This window comes from Mytilus galloprovincialis, chromosome 8 (genome assembly GCF_965363235.1).
Source record: "Mytilus galloprovincialis chromosome 8, xbMytGall1.hap1.1, whole genome shotgun sequence".
In the NCBI taxonomy this organism is placed as follows: Eukaryota; Metazoa; Mollusca; class Bivalvia; order Mytilida; family Mytilidae; genus Mytilus; species Mytilus galloprovincialis.
The window spans coordinates 8,955,084-8,971,568 of NC_134845.1; the positions used below are offsets into that span (position 1 = coordinate 8,955,084).

The window sequence follows — 16,485 nt, forward strand, 5'->3', positions numbered from 1 at the left end:
CATCAACAGTCTTCACGCTGAACTGCTAAATCTACAGGCCCGCAGCTCAATTTTTGAAAATATTTAGTTAGATTCTGTTGGCCTGTAGGTATGATTTTTACAGGCCAGAGAGTAATTTCACCAGCCTGGGCTGCCTGGGCTGCCACTCGTCGTGAAGACTGCATCAATATAACCATGACATTGTAGACACCTCACATTCCTTTTCAATGTACAAATGTACTCAAAAATATTATATCTAACTTAATTGACATCAATATAATGATAATAATCATTGAGTTTAACAAATACTTCAATATCAGAATAAAATTATTAATATATTTGATTACAGTTCATTGAAGATTTTAATAAGTTTATTATCTAAGAATACCAGTTTTCTTTGTATGAGATTATAATGAATCACATAATGCAAACCTGGAGTGGATTGAAATGTCTTCACTGGTTTATACTGTTTACCATCAACTGACACATGTTGTACTGATCCATCAATACACAACACATACAGACTGCCATCTTGTAGTGTAGTCATACTCAAGGGTTTTGATGGTAATGTTAGGGTGTGATGTCTGTCATCAGTATAACTGTACCAGTGCAGCTTGTTGTTGTTGCATCTATCACTGTAGAATAATCTGTCACCAGAACCATGTAACCTGCCAGGATAATGCTCATTGTGTATTGTCTGCACCACCTCTCCTGTCTGATGATCTATGATATGTAGGCAGTTCTCACCACTTACAACTAACTTGTTGTGTATAGTTGTAATACCACCCACCCAATACAGTCCAGGAACTTTTATTGATTTAAGTTTGAGTTTGTTGTGTATGTCATACATCCCTATACACAAACTCAGTGTAACAGCTACTGTAGAGTTGTTTACTGCTGTAACTCTGAATGGTCTACCCTGTTCATATATACTGTCTACCTGTGATCCATCTGTATTACAGATCAGTAGTCCCCTCTGTTCATGTAAACACATCACCAGTCTACCATCATCCATCATCACTATATCTGTTACTCCACTACTCCAGTCATCACCAACTACTGATGTCAGGTATATCTCATGGTGTTGTGTGAAGATAGAATGTCCTAGTTTGTAGGGTTTTATGCTCTCTTTGACTTGTTTTACTGCAATATAGGTATGATACTAAAAATAACAGAAACATTTTTTTTATAAATAAATACACAAATAGTAGATTTATGCTGATTCAGTTGTGTACCATGAACATATGAATAGCCTTATATAAAAAAAACAGATTGATTGTATGATTTGTTCTTACAATTTATATATTTTTTTAGATGAATTAATATTTGATAATATTAAAGTAGAAGAAACATTTATCTTTTACACAGGCAAATTTCACTCACATCAATTTCATGTGAATATAAATTCATGTGAATCTCACGTGAAATTCACATCAATTTCACCTCAAACGAGCCTATACGTGAAACTCGCGTGAAATAGTTTTTGTGAGTTTCACATGATTCTCATGTGAAACTCATGTGAATTTCATGTGAAAATCACGTATTTTTTTTTTCATGTGAAATTCACATGAATTTTTAAAATAGATTAATTCAAATAACATTAATTTTCAAATTTAATCAAAATCATGAAAAATATAAAAAGAAATTGTTGTAAATTTCACGTGAAATTTATGTAAAAAATTTCACATCAGATTCTCAATTCACGCGAAATTCACATGAAAGTTTTCACGTGAGTTTCATGTATAAGCTCGATTGAGGTGAGTCTCACGTGAAATTTTTCATGTGAATTTCACGCGAGATTCATGTGAAATTCATGTGAGGAAATTTTGGCTGTGTACCCTTTTAATAATAAAATTATCGATATTCTTTTTTGAGTGGAAATTAATTACACAAGGGTCAATTTTGTAGCTTAATCATATCAGTTACTTGTTCTTTATAAACATCACTATACAATATTTTTAGCTCACCTGGCCCGAAGGGCCAAGTGAGCTTTTCTCATCACTTGGCGTCCGGCGTCCGGCGTCGTCCGGCGTCGTCCGTCGTCGTTAACTTTTACAAAAATCTTCTCCTCTGAAACTACTGGGCCAAATTTAACCAAACTTGGTCACAATAATCATTGGGGTATCTAGTTTAAAAAATGTGTTCGGTTACCCGGCCAACCAACCAAGATGGCCACCATGGCTAAAAATAGAACATAGGGGTCAAATGCAGTTTTTGGCTTATAACTCTGAAACCGAAGCATTTAGAGCAAATCTGACATGGGGTTAAATTGTTTATTAAGTCAAGATCTATCTGCCCTGAAATTTTCAGACGAATCGGACAACCCGTTGTTGGGTTGCTGCCCCTGAATTGGCAATTTTAAGGAAATTTTGCCGTTATATGGTTATTATCTTGAATATTATTATAGATAGAGATAAACTGTAAACAGCAATAATGTTCAGCAAAGTAAGATTTACAAATAAGTCAACATGACCGAAATGGTCAGTTGACCCATATAGGAGTTATTGCCCTTTATAGTCAATTTTTAACCATTTTTCATAAATCTTAGTAATCTTTTACAAAAATCTTCTCCTCTGAAACTACTGGGCCAAATTTATCCAAACTTGGCCACAATTATCTTTGGGGTATCTAGTTTAAAAAATGTGTCCGGTGACCCGGCCAACCAACCAAGATGGCCGCCACGGCTAAAAATAGAACATAAGGGTAAAATGCAGTTTTTTGCTTATAACTTAAAAACCAAAGCATTTAGAGCAAATCTGACATTTGGTAAAATTGTTTATCAGGTGAAGATCTATCTACCCTGAAATTTTCAGATGAATCTGACAACCTGTTGTTGGGTTGCTGCCCCTGAATTAGTAATTTTAAGGAAATTTTGCTGTTTTTGGTTATTATCTTGTATATTATTATAGATAGAGATAAACTGTAAACAGCCATTATGTTCAGCAAAGTAAGATTTACAAATAAGTCAACATGACCGAAATGGTCAGTTGACCCCTTTAGGAGTTATTGCCCTTTATAGTCAATTTTTAACCATTTTTCGTAAATCTTAGTAATCTTTTACAAAAATCTTCTCCTCTGAAACTACTGGGCCAAATTAATCCAAACTTATCTACAATCATCTTTGTTGTATCTAGTTTAAAAAATGTGTTCGATGACCCGGCCATCCAACCAAGATGGCCGCCATGGCTAAAAATAGAACATAGGGGTAAAATGCAGTTTTTGGCTTATAACTCAAAAACCAAAGCGTTTAGAGCAAATCTGACATGGGGTTAAATTGTTTATCAGGTCAAGATCTATCTGCCCCGAAATTTTCAGATGAATTGGACAACCCGTTGTTGGGTTGCTGCCCCTGAATTGGTAATTTTAAGGAAATTTTGCTGTTTTTGGTTATTGTCTTGAATATTATTATAGATAGAGATAAACTGTAAACAGCAATAATGTTCAGCAAAGTAAGATTTACAAATAAGTCAACATGACCGAAATGGTCAATTGACCCCCTAAGGAGTTATTGTCCTTTATAGTCAATTTTCAACAATTTTTATAAAATTTGTAAATTTTTACTAACATTTTCCACTGAAACTACTGGGCCAAGTTCATTATAGATAGAGATAATTGTAAGCAGCAAGGATGTTCAGTAAAGTAAGATGTACAAACACACCAACATCACCAAAATACAATTTTGTCATGAATCCATCTGCTTCTTTTGTTTAATAGTCACATAGACCAAGGTGAGCGACACAGGCTCTTTAGAGCCTCTAGTTTAATTTCTTTCTTTAGTGAATTTCTTATTATAGTGTGTTTTTTTTTTATAAGTTCAATTTATGTGCCAATCAATCAAATTATGACTAAAGCCAAAATATCCCAAATTTAACTGTATCCCTTGATTCAAATGGTTATTATCTAAACAGCTCTCTAATTCAATAGGTGATAAACAAATAAAATGTTGATTTTATGATTCACTTAGCAACCAAACTATGTGAATAAACATACATTAAAATGTTTATATATATGTCACTATACTTTCACAGTAAGGCACTTTTAAGAAGTATTTCATTTATTGCTGTTGTTGGATTGCTATGTGATTGAATTTTATCCATATCTAAGGATCTGGATTTGGGTTGACAGAATAGAAAATATAGTCCCCCCAAAATAATGGAAAGAGATAAATGAGCACAAAAGAATAAAAAAAAATTAGATATTTGTGGTTCAAAGTATAAAAAATTAACTGCCAAAAAAATTATGAGAAAAAAAAATAATTGTTTTATAATTTTCACAAGAATTTTAATAAATAAGTGTTATTTTTTTTAAAATAAAAAAATCCAGAAATTTAGGACCCCTCCATTCAGTTGACCATCATATCAATATTTGCATATTCATTGGAGATAATTGTCCATAAAACATAGACATAAAAATAAATACCTTGTTGTTGACACTTGTCTATAGAACATTGACATGTTATTCCTCTTTTTGCATAATATAACAATTCCTGTGAAAAGTAAACAGGAGATATATCAGGGTGCTATAAACAGTTTCGTATAAAAAAAAAAACTAGAGGTAATTCCCAAACTAAAAATAACCATGGAGGGAAACCCCTGTTTATTTACTTAATTGGTGAAAAAGTATCATGTTTTTTGTATTTGATTGTAAAAAAAATTAGTTAATTAGCTTTCAATTAAAACAGGTTGAATAATTGAAATCATTTAAAATAATATTAATATACATGTTTTAAGGGGAGACAACACTGTAAACATCCTGTTTTTTGGCAGTGAAAATTGAAAACTTATTTTCAGCCGCTGAAGCTGTTTTCAAAGCAGGAGAGCGAACACTGGAACAAGATTTTTTTTAAAGGCCAGGTAAAAACCTATAAATTTCATACAGTTTTGATTATGTAAAATATGCATGGATCATGTCTTAATGGGTGTGCACATGACCTGATTTCAGTTTGTATGCCCCACCTACGAAAGTTTTCTGGTCTGTGCTTCTGTTCGTCCCGCTTCAGGTTAAAGTTTTTGGTCAATGTAGTTTTTGATGAAGTTGAAGTTCAATCAACTTGAAACTTAGTACATATGTTCTCCATGATATGTTTCTTTCTAATTTTAATGCCAAATTATAGTTTTTACACTTAATTTCATGGTCCACTGAAAATAGAAAATGATAGTTCAAAGGGTCCGAAGGGAAGTGTAAGAATTATATTTGTTTATATTCTTATTTTTAATATTTGATAGAAGATACATTTATATATAAGCACTAATAGTGTATAGATCGTCACTTGGCTGTCACTTTTTAATCTATAGGTAAGCTTTTTGTAAAAGCTATTTTTTCTTTGTAATAATTGACGTTTACGGCGCTAAATATATTTGCTGTATTTGTTGTCCGTCTTTATGACGTTATGTTTTCCTATGAATGTTATTTCAATTTGTTTACGGCAGTTTATTATTTGGATTTTATTTGGACACACAAGATGTTTTTTATAAGAGAGCATAATCGGTAAGAATATATTTAATCCGACTTTATCATTCATTTCTTTAGCAAGAATTGTAACAATGTTCCGTAAATGAAATATATTGATTTAATCATTTGTGCAAACTTTGTACTTTTATCAAGAAACATGTTTCTTTATATTTTTATGATTGAGAAGTAATTAATGCGCTGTATATTATTTTTATGGATAACGGAATTTAGTTTCACTGTTATTTATGATTTATAATTTATGTATTTGCAGAGAATCGTATCGTATACAACGAAATTGAAGAACTGATTTGATACGCATACTTGACTTTGTTTTTGATTTACTGTGTGGTCCAAACAGGAAGGGCCAGGTGAGCTTTTCTCATCACTTAGCGGTTGTTGTTGTCCGTCGTCCTTAACTTTTAAAAAAATCTTCTACTATGAAACTACTGGGCCAAATAATCAAACTTAGCCACAATAATTGGGGTATTCAGTTTAAAAATGTGTTTGTTGACCCTGCCAACCAACCAAGATGGCCGCCATGGCTAAAAATAGAACATATGGGGTAAAATATAGATTTTGGCTTATAACTCTGAAACCAAAGCATTTAGAGCAAATCTGAGGAGGTAAATTTGTTTATCAGGTCAAGATCTATATTCCCTGAAGTTTTCAGATGAATCAGACAACCTGTTGTTGGGTTGCTGCCCCTGAATTGGTAATTTTAAGTAATTTTTGCTGTTTTTGGTTATTATCTTGAATATATTACAGATAGAGATAAACTGTAAACAGCAATAATGTTCAGCAAAGTAAGATCTACAAATAAGTCAACATGATCAAAATGGTCAGTTGACCACTTTAGGAGTTATTGCCCTTTATAGTCAATTTTTAACCATTTTTCGTAAATCTTAGTAATCTTTTAGAAAAATCTTCTCCTCTGAAACTACTGGGTCAAATTTAACCAAACTTGGCCATAATCATCATTGGGGTATCTAGTTTAAAAAGTGTGTCCGGTGCCTCGCCCAACCAACCAAGATGGCCGCCATGGCTAAAAATAGAACATAGGGGTTAAATGCAGTTTTTGGCTTATAACTCAAAAACCAAAGCATTTAGAGCAAATCTGACACATATAGTAAAATTGTTCATCAGGTCAAGATCTATCTGCCCTGAAATTTTCAGATGAATCGGACATTCCGTTGTTTGGTTGCTGCCCCTGAAATGGTAATTTTAAGGAAATTTTGCTGTTTTTGGTTATTATCTTGAATATTATTATAGATAGAGATAAACTGTAAACAGCAATAATGTTCAGCAAAGTAAGATCTACAAATAAGTCAACATGACCAAAATGGTCAGTTGACCACTTAAGGAGTTATTGCCCTTTATAGTCAATTTTTTAACCATTTTTCGTAAATCTTAGTAATCTTTTAGAAAAATCTTCTCCTCTGAAACTACTGGGCCAAATTTAACCAAACTTGGCCATAATCATCATTGTGGTATCTAGATTTAAAAATGTGTCCGGTGACCCGGCCAACCAACCAAGATGGCCGCCATGGCTAAAAATAGAACATAGGGGTAAAATGCAGTTTTTGGCTTATAACTCAAGAACCAAAGCATTTAGAGCAAATCTGACATGAAGACAATTGTTCATCAGGTCAAGATCTGTCTGCCCTGAAATTTTCAGATGAATTGGACATTCCGTTGTTGGGTTGCTGCCCCTGAAATGGTAATTTTAAGGAAATTTTACTGTTTTTGGTTATTATCTTGAATATTATTATAGATAGAGATAAACTGTAAACAGCAATAATGTTCAGCAAAGTAAGATCTACAAATACGATTACATGACCAAAATGGTCAGTTGACCACTTTAGGAGTTATTGCCCTTTATAGTTAATTTTTAACCATTTTTCGTAAATCTTAGTAATCTTTTAGAAAAATCTTCTGCTCTGAAACTACTGTGCCAAATTTAACCAAACTTAGCCATAATCATCATTGGGTATCTAGTTAAAAAAATGTGTCCGGTAACTCGGCCAACAAACCAAGATGGCCACCTTGGCTAAAAATAGAACATGGGGGTAAAATGCAGTTTTTGGCTTATAACTCAAAAACCAAAGCATTAAGAGCAAATCTGAGAGGAAGTAAAATTGTTGATCAGGTCACGATCTATCTGCCCTGAAATGTTCAGATGAATCGGATAATCGGTTGTTAGGTTGCTGCCCCTGAATTGGTAATTTTGAGGAAATTTTGCTGTTTTTTTGTTATTATCTTGAATATTATTATAGATAGAGATAAACTGTAAACAGCAATAATGTACAGCAAAGTAAGAACTAAAAATAAGTCAGTCTGACCAAAATAGTCAATTGACCCCCTAAGGAGTTATTGCCCTTCATAGTCAATTTTTAACAATTTTCTTAAAATTTGAAGATTTTCAATAACATTTTCCACAGAAAGTACTGTTATAGATAGAGGTAATTGTAAGCAGCAAGAATGTTTAGTAAAGTAAGATCTACAAACACATCACCATCACCAAAACACAATTTTGTCATGAATCCATCTGTGTCCATTGTTTAATATTCACATGGACCAAGGTGAGCGACACAGGCTCTTTAGAGCCTCTAGTTAACAATTTTCATTAATTTGGTAAATTTTTGTAAATTTTCTGTCTGAAAATATTTTCCTCTGTATCTATAGAGAAAATTAGTTTCTTAAAATACCCTGTACCGAGTCAGGAAAATTGCCATTGTTATATTACCGGTATAGTTCGTTCTTGTGTGTGTAACATTTTAATGTTGTGTTTCTGTTGTGTCGTAGTTCTCTTATATTTGATACGTTTCCCTCAGTTTTAGATTGTAACCCCGGATTTGTTTTTTCTCTATCGATTTATGAATTTTGAACAGCTGTAAACCACTGCTGCCTTTATTTTCCATGAAATTAATATGCAAATTTTGTTCATGTAACATAACATTATTACTTCATTGTTACCATTATTTTTTTACACCAATGAGTTTGTTTATGAAGGATGAATAATTTGCATAGTATAGAATATAAATATAAAAGTCAGTCATGAAGCAGGTAATCAGACAACAAAGATAACAAAGAGAAATATATAGTTATTTCAAAAGATTTTTCTTTAACAATTTACCTCCATGGTAGCTTGTATTCCCATTACTGCTGTATTAGTTCCTGTGACAGTCTGGTCTATTCTATTTACAGCAGTTTCATTTCTCTGAACTGTTCTACATATTGCATTAGTGGTGGTGTCAATTCTTTGAATGGTTTCATCAACTCCTTGGATTGATGCACCAATCTAAAATTAGTTAAATGTGACATTTTTATCAGATGAAATAGAGGAATGATAAATGAATTCAATTGCAAAAGGAAAGTATGATCGTTTTGCTGTCACTGGGTATTCTAGGTGTCACTCATACATACATATTCTTGAAGAATCTTGCATGTTACATATGTCCATATAAATTACAGTCTTAAGCCGCCGCAGGTTCATTATACGTTGTGATTGGTTAAAAGTTGTCATGTGGTGACCCCCTTAGGATCAGTAGATTTCATAGGGGGGTTCACGTCTACTATTAATGGTGACGTCATCTATTTATGTTGTTGTACTTCATTGTTTTTTCTACAAAACCCAGCAGAAAAAGTCTTGCATGCGATAAATACAGTTCACTACTGAAGCCCTACAAATCCATAGGGGACTCGATCTTCGGCCTCATCCCGTATGGATTTTCTATTTCCGGCAGAATATAAAAATAAGGAGATTGCAATGAAGTAACTATCCTCTAAATCAATAATATTCAACCCTAAATCATTCATCAATGCGAAATAGATATAGGAAGATGTGGTGTGAGTGCCAATGAGACATCTCTCCATCCAAATAACAATTTTAAAAAAGTACACCATTATAGGTAAATGTACTGACTTTAACACAGAGCCTTGGCTCACACCGAACAACAAGCTACAAAGGGCCCGAAATTGACTAGTGTAAAACAATTCAAGCAGGAAAACCAACAGTCTAATCTAATTAATTTTTAAGCGTTTTTAAAGGCGAAGTGAAAATAATTTGATATATATATATTTTTGCGAAAAATCCAATATAACATCCTCCACAATACACAAAACATTGTCATGTAAATGTTGTGTGACTCCTGATCATGTGGTTTTCATTTGATTGATAAAGTTTTTTTCAAATCCTGAATTATAAATTCACCTGAGGGCTCTGTAGTCAGTAGCACATCATAATTCCATTACAAATGCTTGTGTAAAAATCACTTTCTTAACAACAATTGCAAAAGTTACTGTTATTATTTAACTATTTATTTTTCCATAGAAATTTCTGCAAACTTAAATAAATTCTTTTTAAAGGATTTATTAGTTGGTGATTCAGTTATGGTTCATATTTATATCTGAAGACACAACATAGCGTTCTATGACTGAAGGAGAAAATGACGTCCATTATTTTACTAGTATACATATTTTTTAGGGGCCAGCTGAAGGACACCTACGGGTGTGGGAATTCTCGTTTCATTGAAGACCCATTGGTAGCCTTCGGCTGTTGTCTGCTCTATGGCCGGGTTGTTGTTGCATTTACACATTCCCCATTTCCTTTCTCAATTTTATGATATCTATGTATATGTATCATTTTAATTTATATGAAAAGACACATTTTTAAAATAAGAGCATCTAATAATAGAAGATGATGACCAAAAAAAAGATATCTTATACTTTCATTGAGCAAATGTTTTCAAAACTAACCTCGTCAAGTTTTTGGTGAATATCTAGTAGTATAGCATTATATTTATGACAGAGTGCTTCGTCCAGTGGTCTATTCTCTATCCTAATTAGGATGTCCTCCTTTGTATAATCAAGCTGTAAAACATAAGCTGTCAGGTCTGGCCATACTGATTTGTACTCATCAGCTGTTATTGCACCTTCAGTGTTGTGACTCAGAAAATTATTTTTCATCTGTCGTAAGTTCTGAATAGTGTTATATTCATTTGATGTAAGGTTACAACAGTTAAGTAAGATTACACAGCACAAGCTGATGTCAGGGTCATTAAGCTCGACAGCATTAGCTGTGTATTTACAATGACAGTTGTGGGGACATGGACCTGGTGTCTTACTGTACAGGGTATTCCACTGCCTGTAATTCAATGGAAGGGATCCAATATGTACACAGTTATTGGTATCGTTACAGCACCAAACATTGTTATGTCTTAGATGAAATAGGATATGTTTGATCTGTGAGTTATTGAGGTAGTCTTGTAGAGTGCCAAACGCACGGAATGATTGGTCGTCCTTTATACGTTGTTGTAGTATTGGTGTGACCACTTCTATGATGACAGATCCCACCACAAAGTAACGTCTACGGTCTTCTCTGTCCATCCTGGAAACATGTTTAATTGTTATCAGTATAAGTTATTTCATGTTTTTTCAACAGAATCTTTAAAGATTTTTATTAGTATTTTTTTATATAGACCAATCTTTCTCAATTAGTTGCATTTTTAAACCAGAGATTAAATAAATTTGTCACTATCCTTATCAGACACAAAATTAATCAAGGACAAGGGAAAGGATCATATGAAGTTTAAAACGCTGAGGGATACAAAAAAGAAACCACTTAAAAATTTTCATTGATGTTTGCCTTTATTTAGAATTTTTGCCAATACAATGGATGTATAATTCAAGGTAATGTTTTGTATGGTCAAACAACTATTGATACAAACTGGTTGATATACCAGTCCCTCAAAAAGCAGAATTATCACTTATGTACCGAAGGAGGGTAAAACAAGACAGTTCATAAAAAACTGTATTGACCTTTTATCTTGTAATCATGGTTCTAGATTTAATACAGCCAGAACAAATAAAGGTTGTCTTATCAATTCTAATAATGATATAACAGGTATTTTTATGCTCCTAAGTGTTTTGAAAAGACATTTTGACTTCATTTCTTATACATGTACTCAATTTTGGTTGCTAAAACTGCAGTATTTTGTATAAATTTATTCCTAATGACTTTGTGTTTTTGGGGACCTAGTTTTTCTTGCTATTATAATATTTTTACTGGCCCCTTATTGAGCATCGATCATTGTAAGACCATGGCATTGTATATTTAAAACAGACCTATTTATGATACTTAATATATATTATGTATAGTCTTCTCAGTAAATGTCTAATTACAAAAAAAAGGGATAAACGTTTTTGTTCAAAATTAATACTTTATATGACAAATTATTATATATTATATTTATGAACCACCATTTTGGAAGATAAATGTGTGTGTATAATCAAAAGAAAATTTATAAGAACAAATACAGGCTTACAAAACGTTATAAACTTTTAAGCTTAGTACTGCACATCATCGCCATATTTGAAGATTGAAGTCTTCAGCATTACATTACAGTTAATTTGATGAAAAATGTGTTTACCTTATTTGTATGAAAAGTGAAAGTAAATCTGTCATTGAAAATTGTAAGGAATCTTATGTAGTTAGTTAACTATATGAAGACATAAAGTCTAAAGACATTAAGTCTTGAAAGATGAATTTTATATATTGAAATCATGTTTCCTTTACCTGATTTTTCCAGTTATTTGGTTGAGCAGTAAATTCTTAACAATGTAATTTAATGGAAATCCCCTTTTCTATAAAAAGTAACATTACATACCTAACAAATATATACATGTATATGTATGTTAAGAAAGACAACTCTTAATGATATAGCACATCATAAAAGTACAAACCAAGAAAGAAATAGAGTTTGTACCTAATTATGGGTTGTCATATATTCACATGTTAAAGGCAACTCACAGTATGTATCAGTCTGGATAGTTTGTGTTTGATAAATAACTACCAAATTTATTTTAAATGGAAAATGATTTTTAACTGGAATGTTTCATTTGTAAATGTGTTAAATTGAGATAAATCTTTATGCTATATATACCGGTACTGCATGTACAATGGATTTAACCTATAAAACACAGGCACTCGTGCCTGTGCTATAAAGAGTTTTAATTAGCCATAAAATATAGAATTTTTTAATCTGGCCAAATTTATACAAATTTCACATAGAAATAGTTGTAATATAACTATAAATACTAAACAAACTGTTTGTGAATTTATCACATGTACATTATAAATGATAAAGAAATGACACCTCAATTATGCATTATTTTTTTTGAAACGCGTTTGTCTTGGTAAAATTTTCAATATTTTTTTTGTATCATAATTTACTGATCCCTGTGTCTAGGGTTTATATTATCATCATTGGCAAATTTTGGATACAGAACATTTCAGATCCTGGGTTTTACATGTTTTATCAAGCCACGAAGTCAAGAATGCAAGCAAATGACAATACATGTATATTTAAATGTGCTAATTTGGCAAACTAGAACATACTCTAATTAAGAGATTTGTTTAACCTAGTAGCTTTTGAAATATATCAAAAGAACCAAATTATTGCCATTTTAAAATTTTAACATGACAAGTTGAAAGTCGAACAACTTTTGACTTAAAGTGAATCTTTTATTTTTTTTCTAACAGTGCTTCAGAGTGATATGAACTGGAGCCACATGACTGGTATCTTCTAAATATTTTGCATGTGGTTTTAAAATAAAGTCGATTGATATCAAGGGAAATTAAAAATCCTAAGTCCAAAAAAAAAATGACTGATCTTATAAGCAGATCCTGCTCCATGTATATCACCTTTGATGTTGCTCAATTTTAGTAAAAAAAGGTCTTTAGTTAGTAGGTGGAGTTTGGGGTAAAGGGGTCCATATTGTAGGTACAACATTTGGAACATATCTGCTATCATTTTTGAAACGGATATTCCATAACAGTCAACCATTCAACTTGTGATGACAAATTTATGAAGGAATGATTTCTACTTCACCACTTCGAGTTCTTGATTGAATAGCTTTCTGTGAGCAGCAAGCCTCTTGTTTATGTGTATCTTAAGAAAAGGAAATAAGATATTGTTTCAATAGAATTTTCATATGAAAATTAAAGAAAGACATGATAAGATAGACTTATAAAATCAAACTAAAATGATTAATTAATTGATGTGATTTTTTTGTTTATTTTAGGACACAAGCAATGCAATGTTTATACTGGCAGACTTTAAGAAGATTGGTTCACCAGAAGAACTAACACCTAACATACAGTTAGACCCATGTGTTTACAAGAAAAGATAATGTCACACATATACAACATGACAATAAATATGAAATAAATGTGATGATAAGACTATAGAGATCTTATAAAAAAAGTTAGCAGGCCTATGACGTTTTAAGGAATCTTTTTTATAATGTTGTTGATATAACATTGATGCACTACATTTTAAAGGTCATTATCTTAAAGTTGCTCAAATTATGCAATCAAATTGCAATCATGGCATGTATTAATGTTTTGTATTAATGCTTTATTTTACAAATATGGAATCTTAATAAGAATTTATGCAATTTCATTATTTACAATAGTTGCTTTTGTCCAAATAAAAGTACAGTAATACTACATTTTAATCCACATGTACTTGTTCTTGTTATTTTAATATTGTTATTTTAATATTTTTATTTTGATGCTTTTGAATTTTTGTGTACATATTCAATGTTAAAAAAAACTGTTTAAACATGGAAAATGACACAAGTGACTCATATTTCTTGAATATTTACTACAGCGGTACTCAAAATGTTTAAAAGAGCTAGTAAAAATACTAGAAGCACTAATGAAGTAGTTCTAGTATTACCAGATGTATTCTCATTAGTGATATTGGCAGGTGTAGTGGATTATTTTTTACTTAAAGAGTATTAAAACACTTGGGTATACTTTTCTGTTCTTTTAAAATACTACGGTAGGCAATAACCATCTGATGTTAACCATGTTGACCAGAGATTTCATAAAACATGTCAAGTCTTGTAGTATTTTCAATTTTAGTTTCTTTTATATATTTTCAGAGTTGAGTATGATGTCCATTATCACTGAACTAGTACACATTTTTGTTTAGGGGCCAGCTGAAGCACTCCTCCTAATAATGCTGTATTTAAGACCCATTGTTGGTCTTCAGCTGTTTGTCTGCTCTTTTGTTGGGTTATTGTCTTGTTGACACATTCCCCATTTCCATTTTCAATTTTATGATATAAAGTTGGGTACATTGAATACCTTTAATTCCTCAAATTACCGAAATCCATAATAAGGTATCGAAATCTAAAATTTATAGTGCATCAGATATTGCCAATAAAGACTCATTATTTTTTAAAGGGTCATGTATAATTGTATTCACTTCATTCACATTTAATATAAGCAAACTGTTTTATCAATCATCTGTTTCAATATGTATGCTAGTTCCTTGTGTAGAAAAATGGCAGCTTTAATTATGCAAAAGACAAAACTTTTCATCTCAATTAATTTATTTTATTAGTTCGGTACTTTATATTTATCAGAGATAACTACAATAACCTTAAATGATAGTGGCTGTGTTTATTGGTTTTTTTTTCATTATAGTTTTTTTGAATTTGATGTACTCCATAAAGTTATTTATCTGATGTGCCTATACTTCCCATGTAACCCTTACTTCAAAATTTGGTTACTATGTTGAAGGTGTCTATCCCATTGAATTAGAGATAAAGGATACAACAGATACAGTTAAGTCGGCCTCATATCTTGACTTACATCTAGAAATTGACAATGAGGGTCGAATAAAAAAAAACTTTAAAACAAAAGAGATGATTTCTGCTTCCCAATAGTGAACTTTTCATTTCTATGTGGCAACATTCCATCAGGGCCTGCATATGGAGTATATATCTTCCAATTGATACGATATTCCCGGGCTTGTATTTCCAATCATGATTTATATGTGGCGACATTCCATCAGGGCCTGCATACAGAGTATATATCTTCCAATTGATACGATATTCCCGGGCTTGTATTTCCAATCATGATTTCTATGTGGCAACATTCCATCAGGGCCTGCATACGGAGTATATATCTTCCAATTGATATGATATTCCTGGGCTTGTATTTCCTATCATGATTTCCTTGATAGGATTGTGCTGCTCACAATGAAGCCATCAAACCAAGAGTTCCAAATGGTGAAGTTTAAATCATATCTTCATAAATTTTACCAACGCCATCACCAGTTGGTTGACCGTTACAATTATTAGTTTCACAGATGATAGTAGATATGTTTGGTTTGTTGGAACTATAATTCCGTTCCTTTTTCATGAATATGACCTACCGAATAAAACTAACTACGGGGTTTGTACTAACATGAGCAACACGACGGGTGTCACTTTTGGAGCAATTCAGAGGGGTTGTTTGCAAAGTCTTTGTTTTTCTATGTTGTGTTTTGTGTACAATTGTTTTTGTGTTTCGTCTTTTTTAGCCATGGCAATGTCAGTTTATTTTTATGCCCCACCTACGATAGTAGAGGGGCATTATGTTTTCTGGTCTGTGTGTCCGTTCGTCCTTCTGTCTGTCTGTCTGTCCGCTCGTTTGTCCGTCTGTCCCGCTTCAGGTTAAAGTTTTTGGTCAAGGTAGTTTTTGATGAAGTTGAAGTCCAATCAACTTGAAACTTAGTACACATGTTCCTTATGATATTATCTTTCTAATTTTAATGCCTAATGATATTTTTTATCCAATTTCACAGTCCATTGAACATGGAAAATGATATTGCGAGTGGGGCATTCGTGTACTTTGGACACATTCTTGTTTATTTATGATTTTGAATGTCCTTCTGATATCTTTCGGCCCTCTTTTATGTGTAAGCCTTGTATTATGTGCATCTTTCAAATCCATGAAGTAACATTTTAACATATACATTTAAAAAAAAAGATTAATAATTTCTTGTGGATACGCACATCTAAATAGTGTGTCATTATTATGTACAAAGTTCAAATTCTGTAGTTTGGTTTCAGAGGAGTTGCAATGAAAAACAGGACTGACAGATGGGTAAAAAAAATTATACCCTACATAACTTTTTTTATGCCCTACCTACGATAGTAGAGGGGCATTATGTTTTCTGGTCTGTGCGTCCTTCCGTCTGTTCGTCCCACTTCAGGTTA

General features: G+C 32.2%; 2 protein-coding genes across 6 annotated transcripts in view; one reads left to right on the forward strand and one right to left on the reverse strand.

Moving 5' to 3' along the window:
* Nucleotides 1–13,953, forward strand: part of LOC143085003 (uncharacterized) — a 42,837-nt gene extending 28,884 nt beyond the window's left edge. For all 5 annotated transcript variants that reach the window (XM_076261122.1, XM_076261124.1, XM_076261125.1 and 2 more), the window contains one exon: nucleotides 13,513–13,953. In XM_076261122.1, coding sequence (XP_076117237.1) covers nucleotides 13,513–13,620 — 108 coding nt within the window. In that variant the 3' untranslated portion in view covers nucleotides 13,621–13,953. The remainder of the gene's footprint in view (nucleotides 1–13,512) is intronic.
* Nucleotides 323–11,979, reverse strand: LOC143042901 (uncharacterized). The gene is made up of 5 exons (XM_076215412.1): nucleotides 11,859–11,979; nucleotides 10,186–10,816; nucleotides 8,564–8,728; nucleotides 4,399–4,465; nucleotides 323–1,122 (listed from the first exon to the last, which is right to left on the reverse strand). Exons 1-5 carry the CDS (start codon nucleotides 11,891–11,893, stop codon nucleotides 323–325), a joined length of 1,698 nt encoding a protein of 565 aa, XP_076071527.1. The 5' UTR covers nucleotides 11,894–11,979.
* Nucleotides 13,954–16,485: the final 2,532 nt, after the last annotated feature.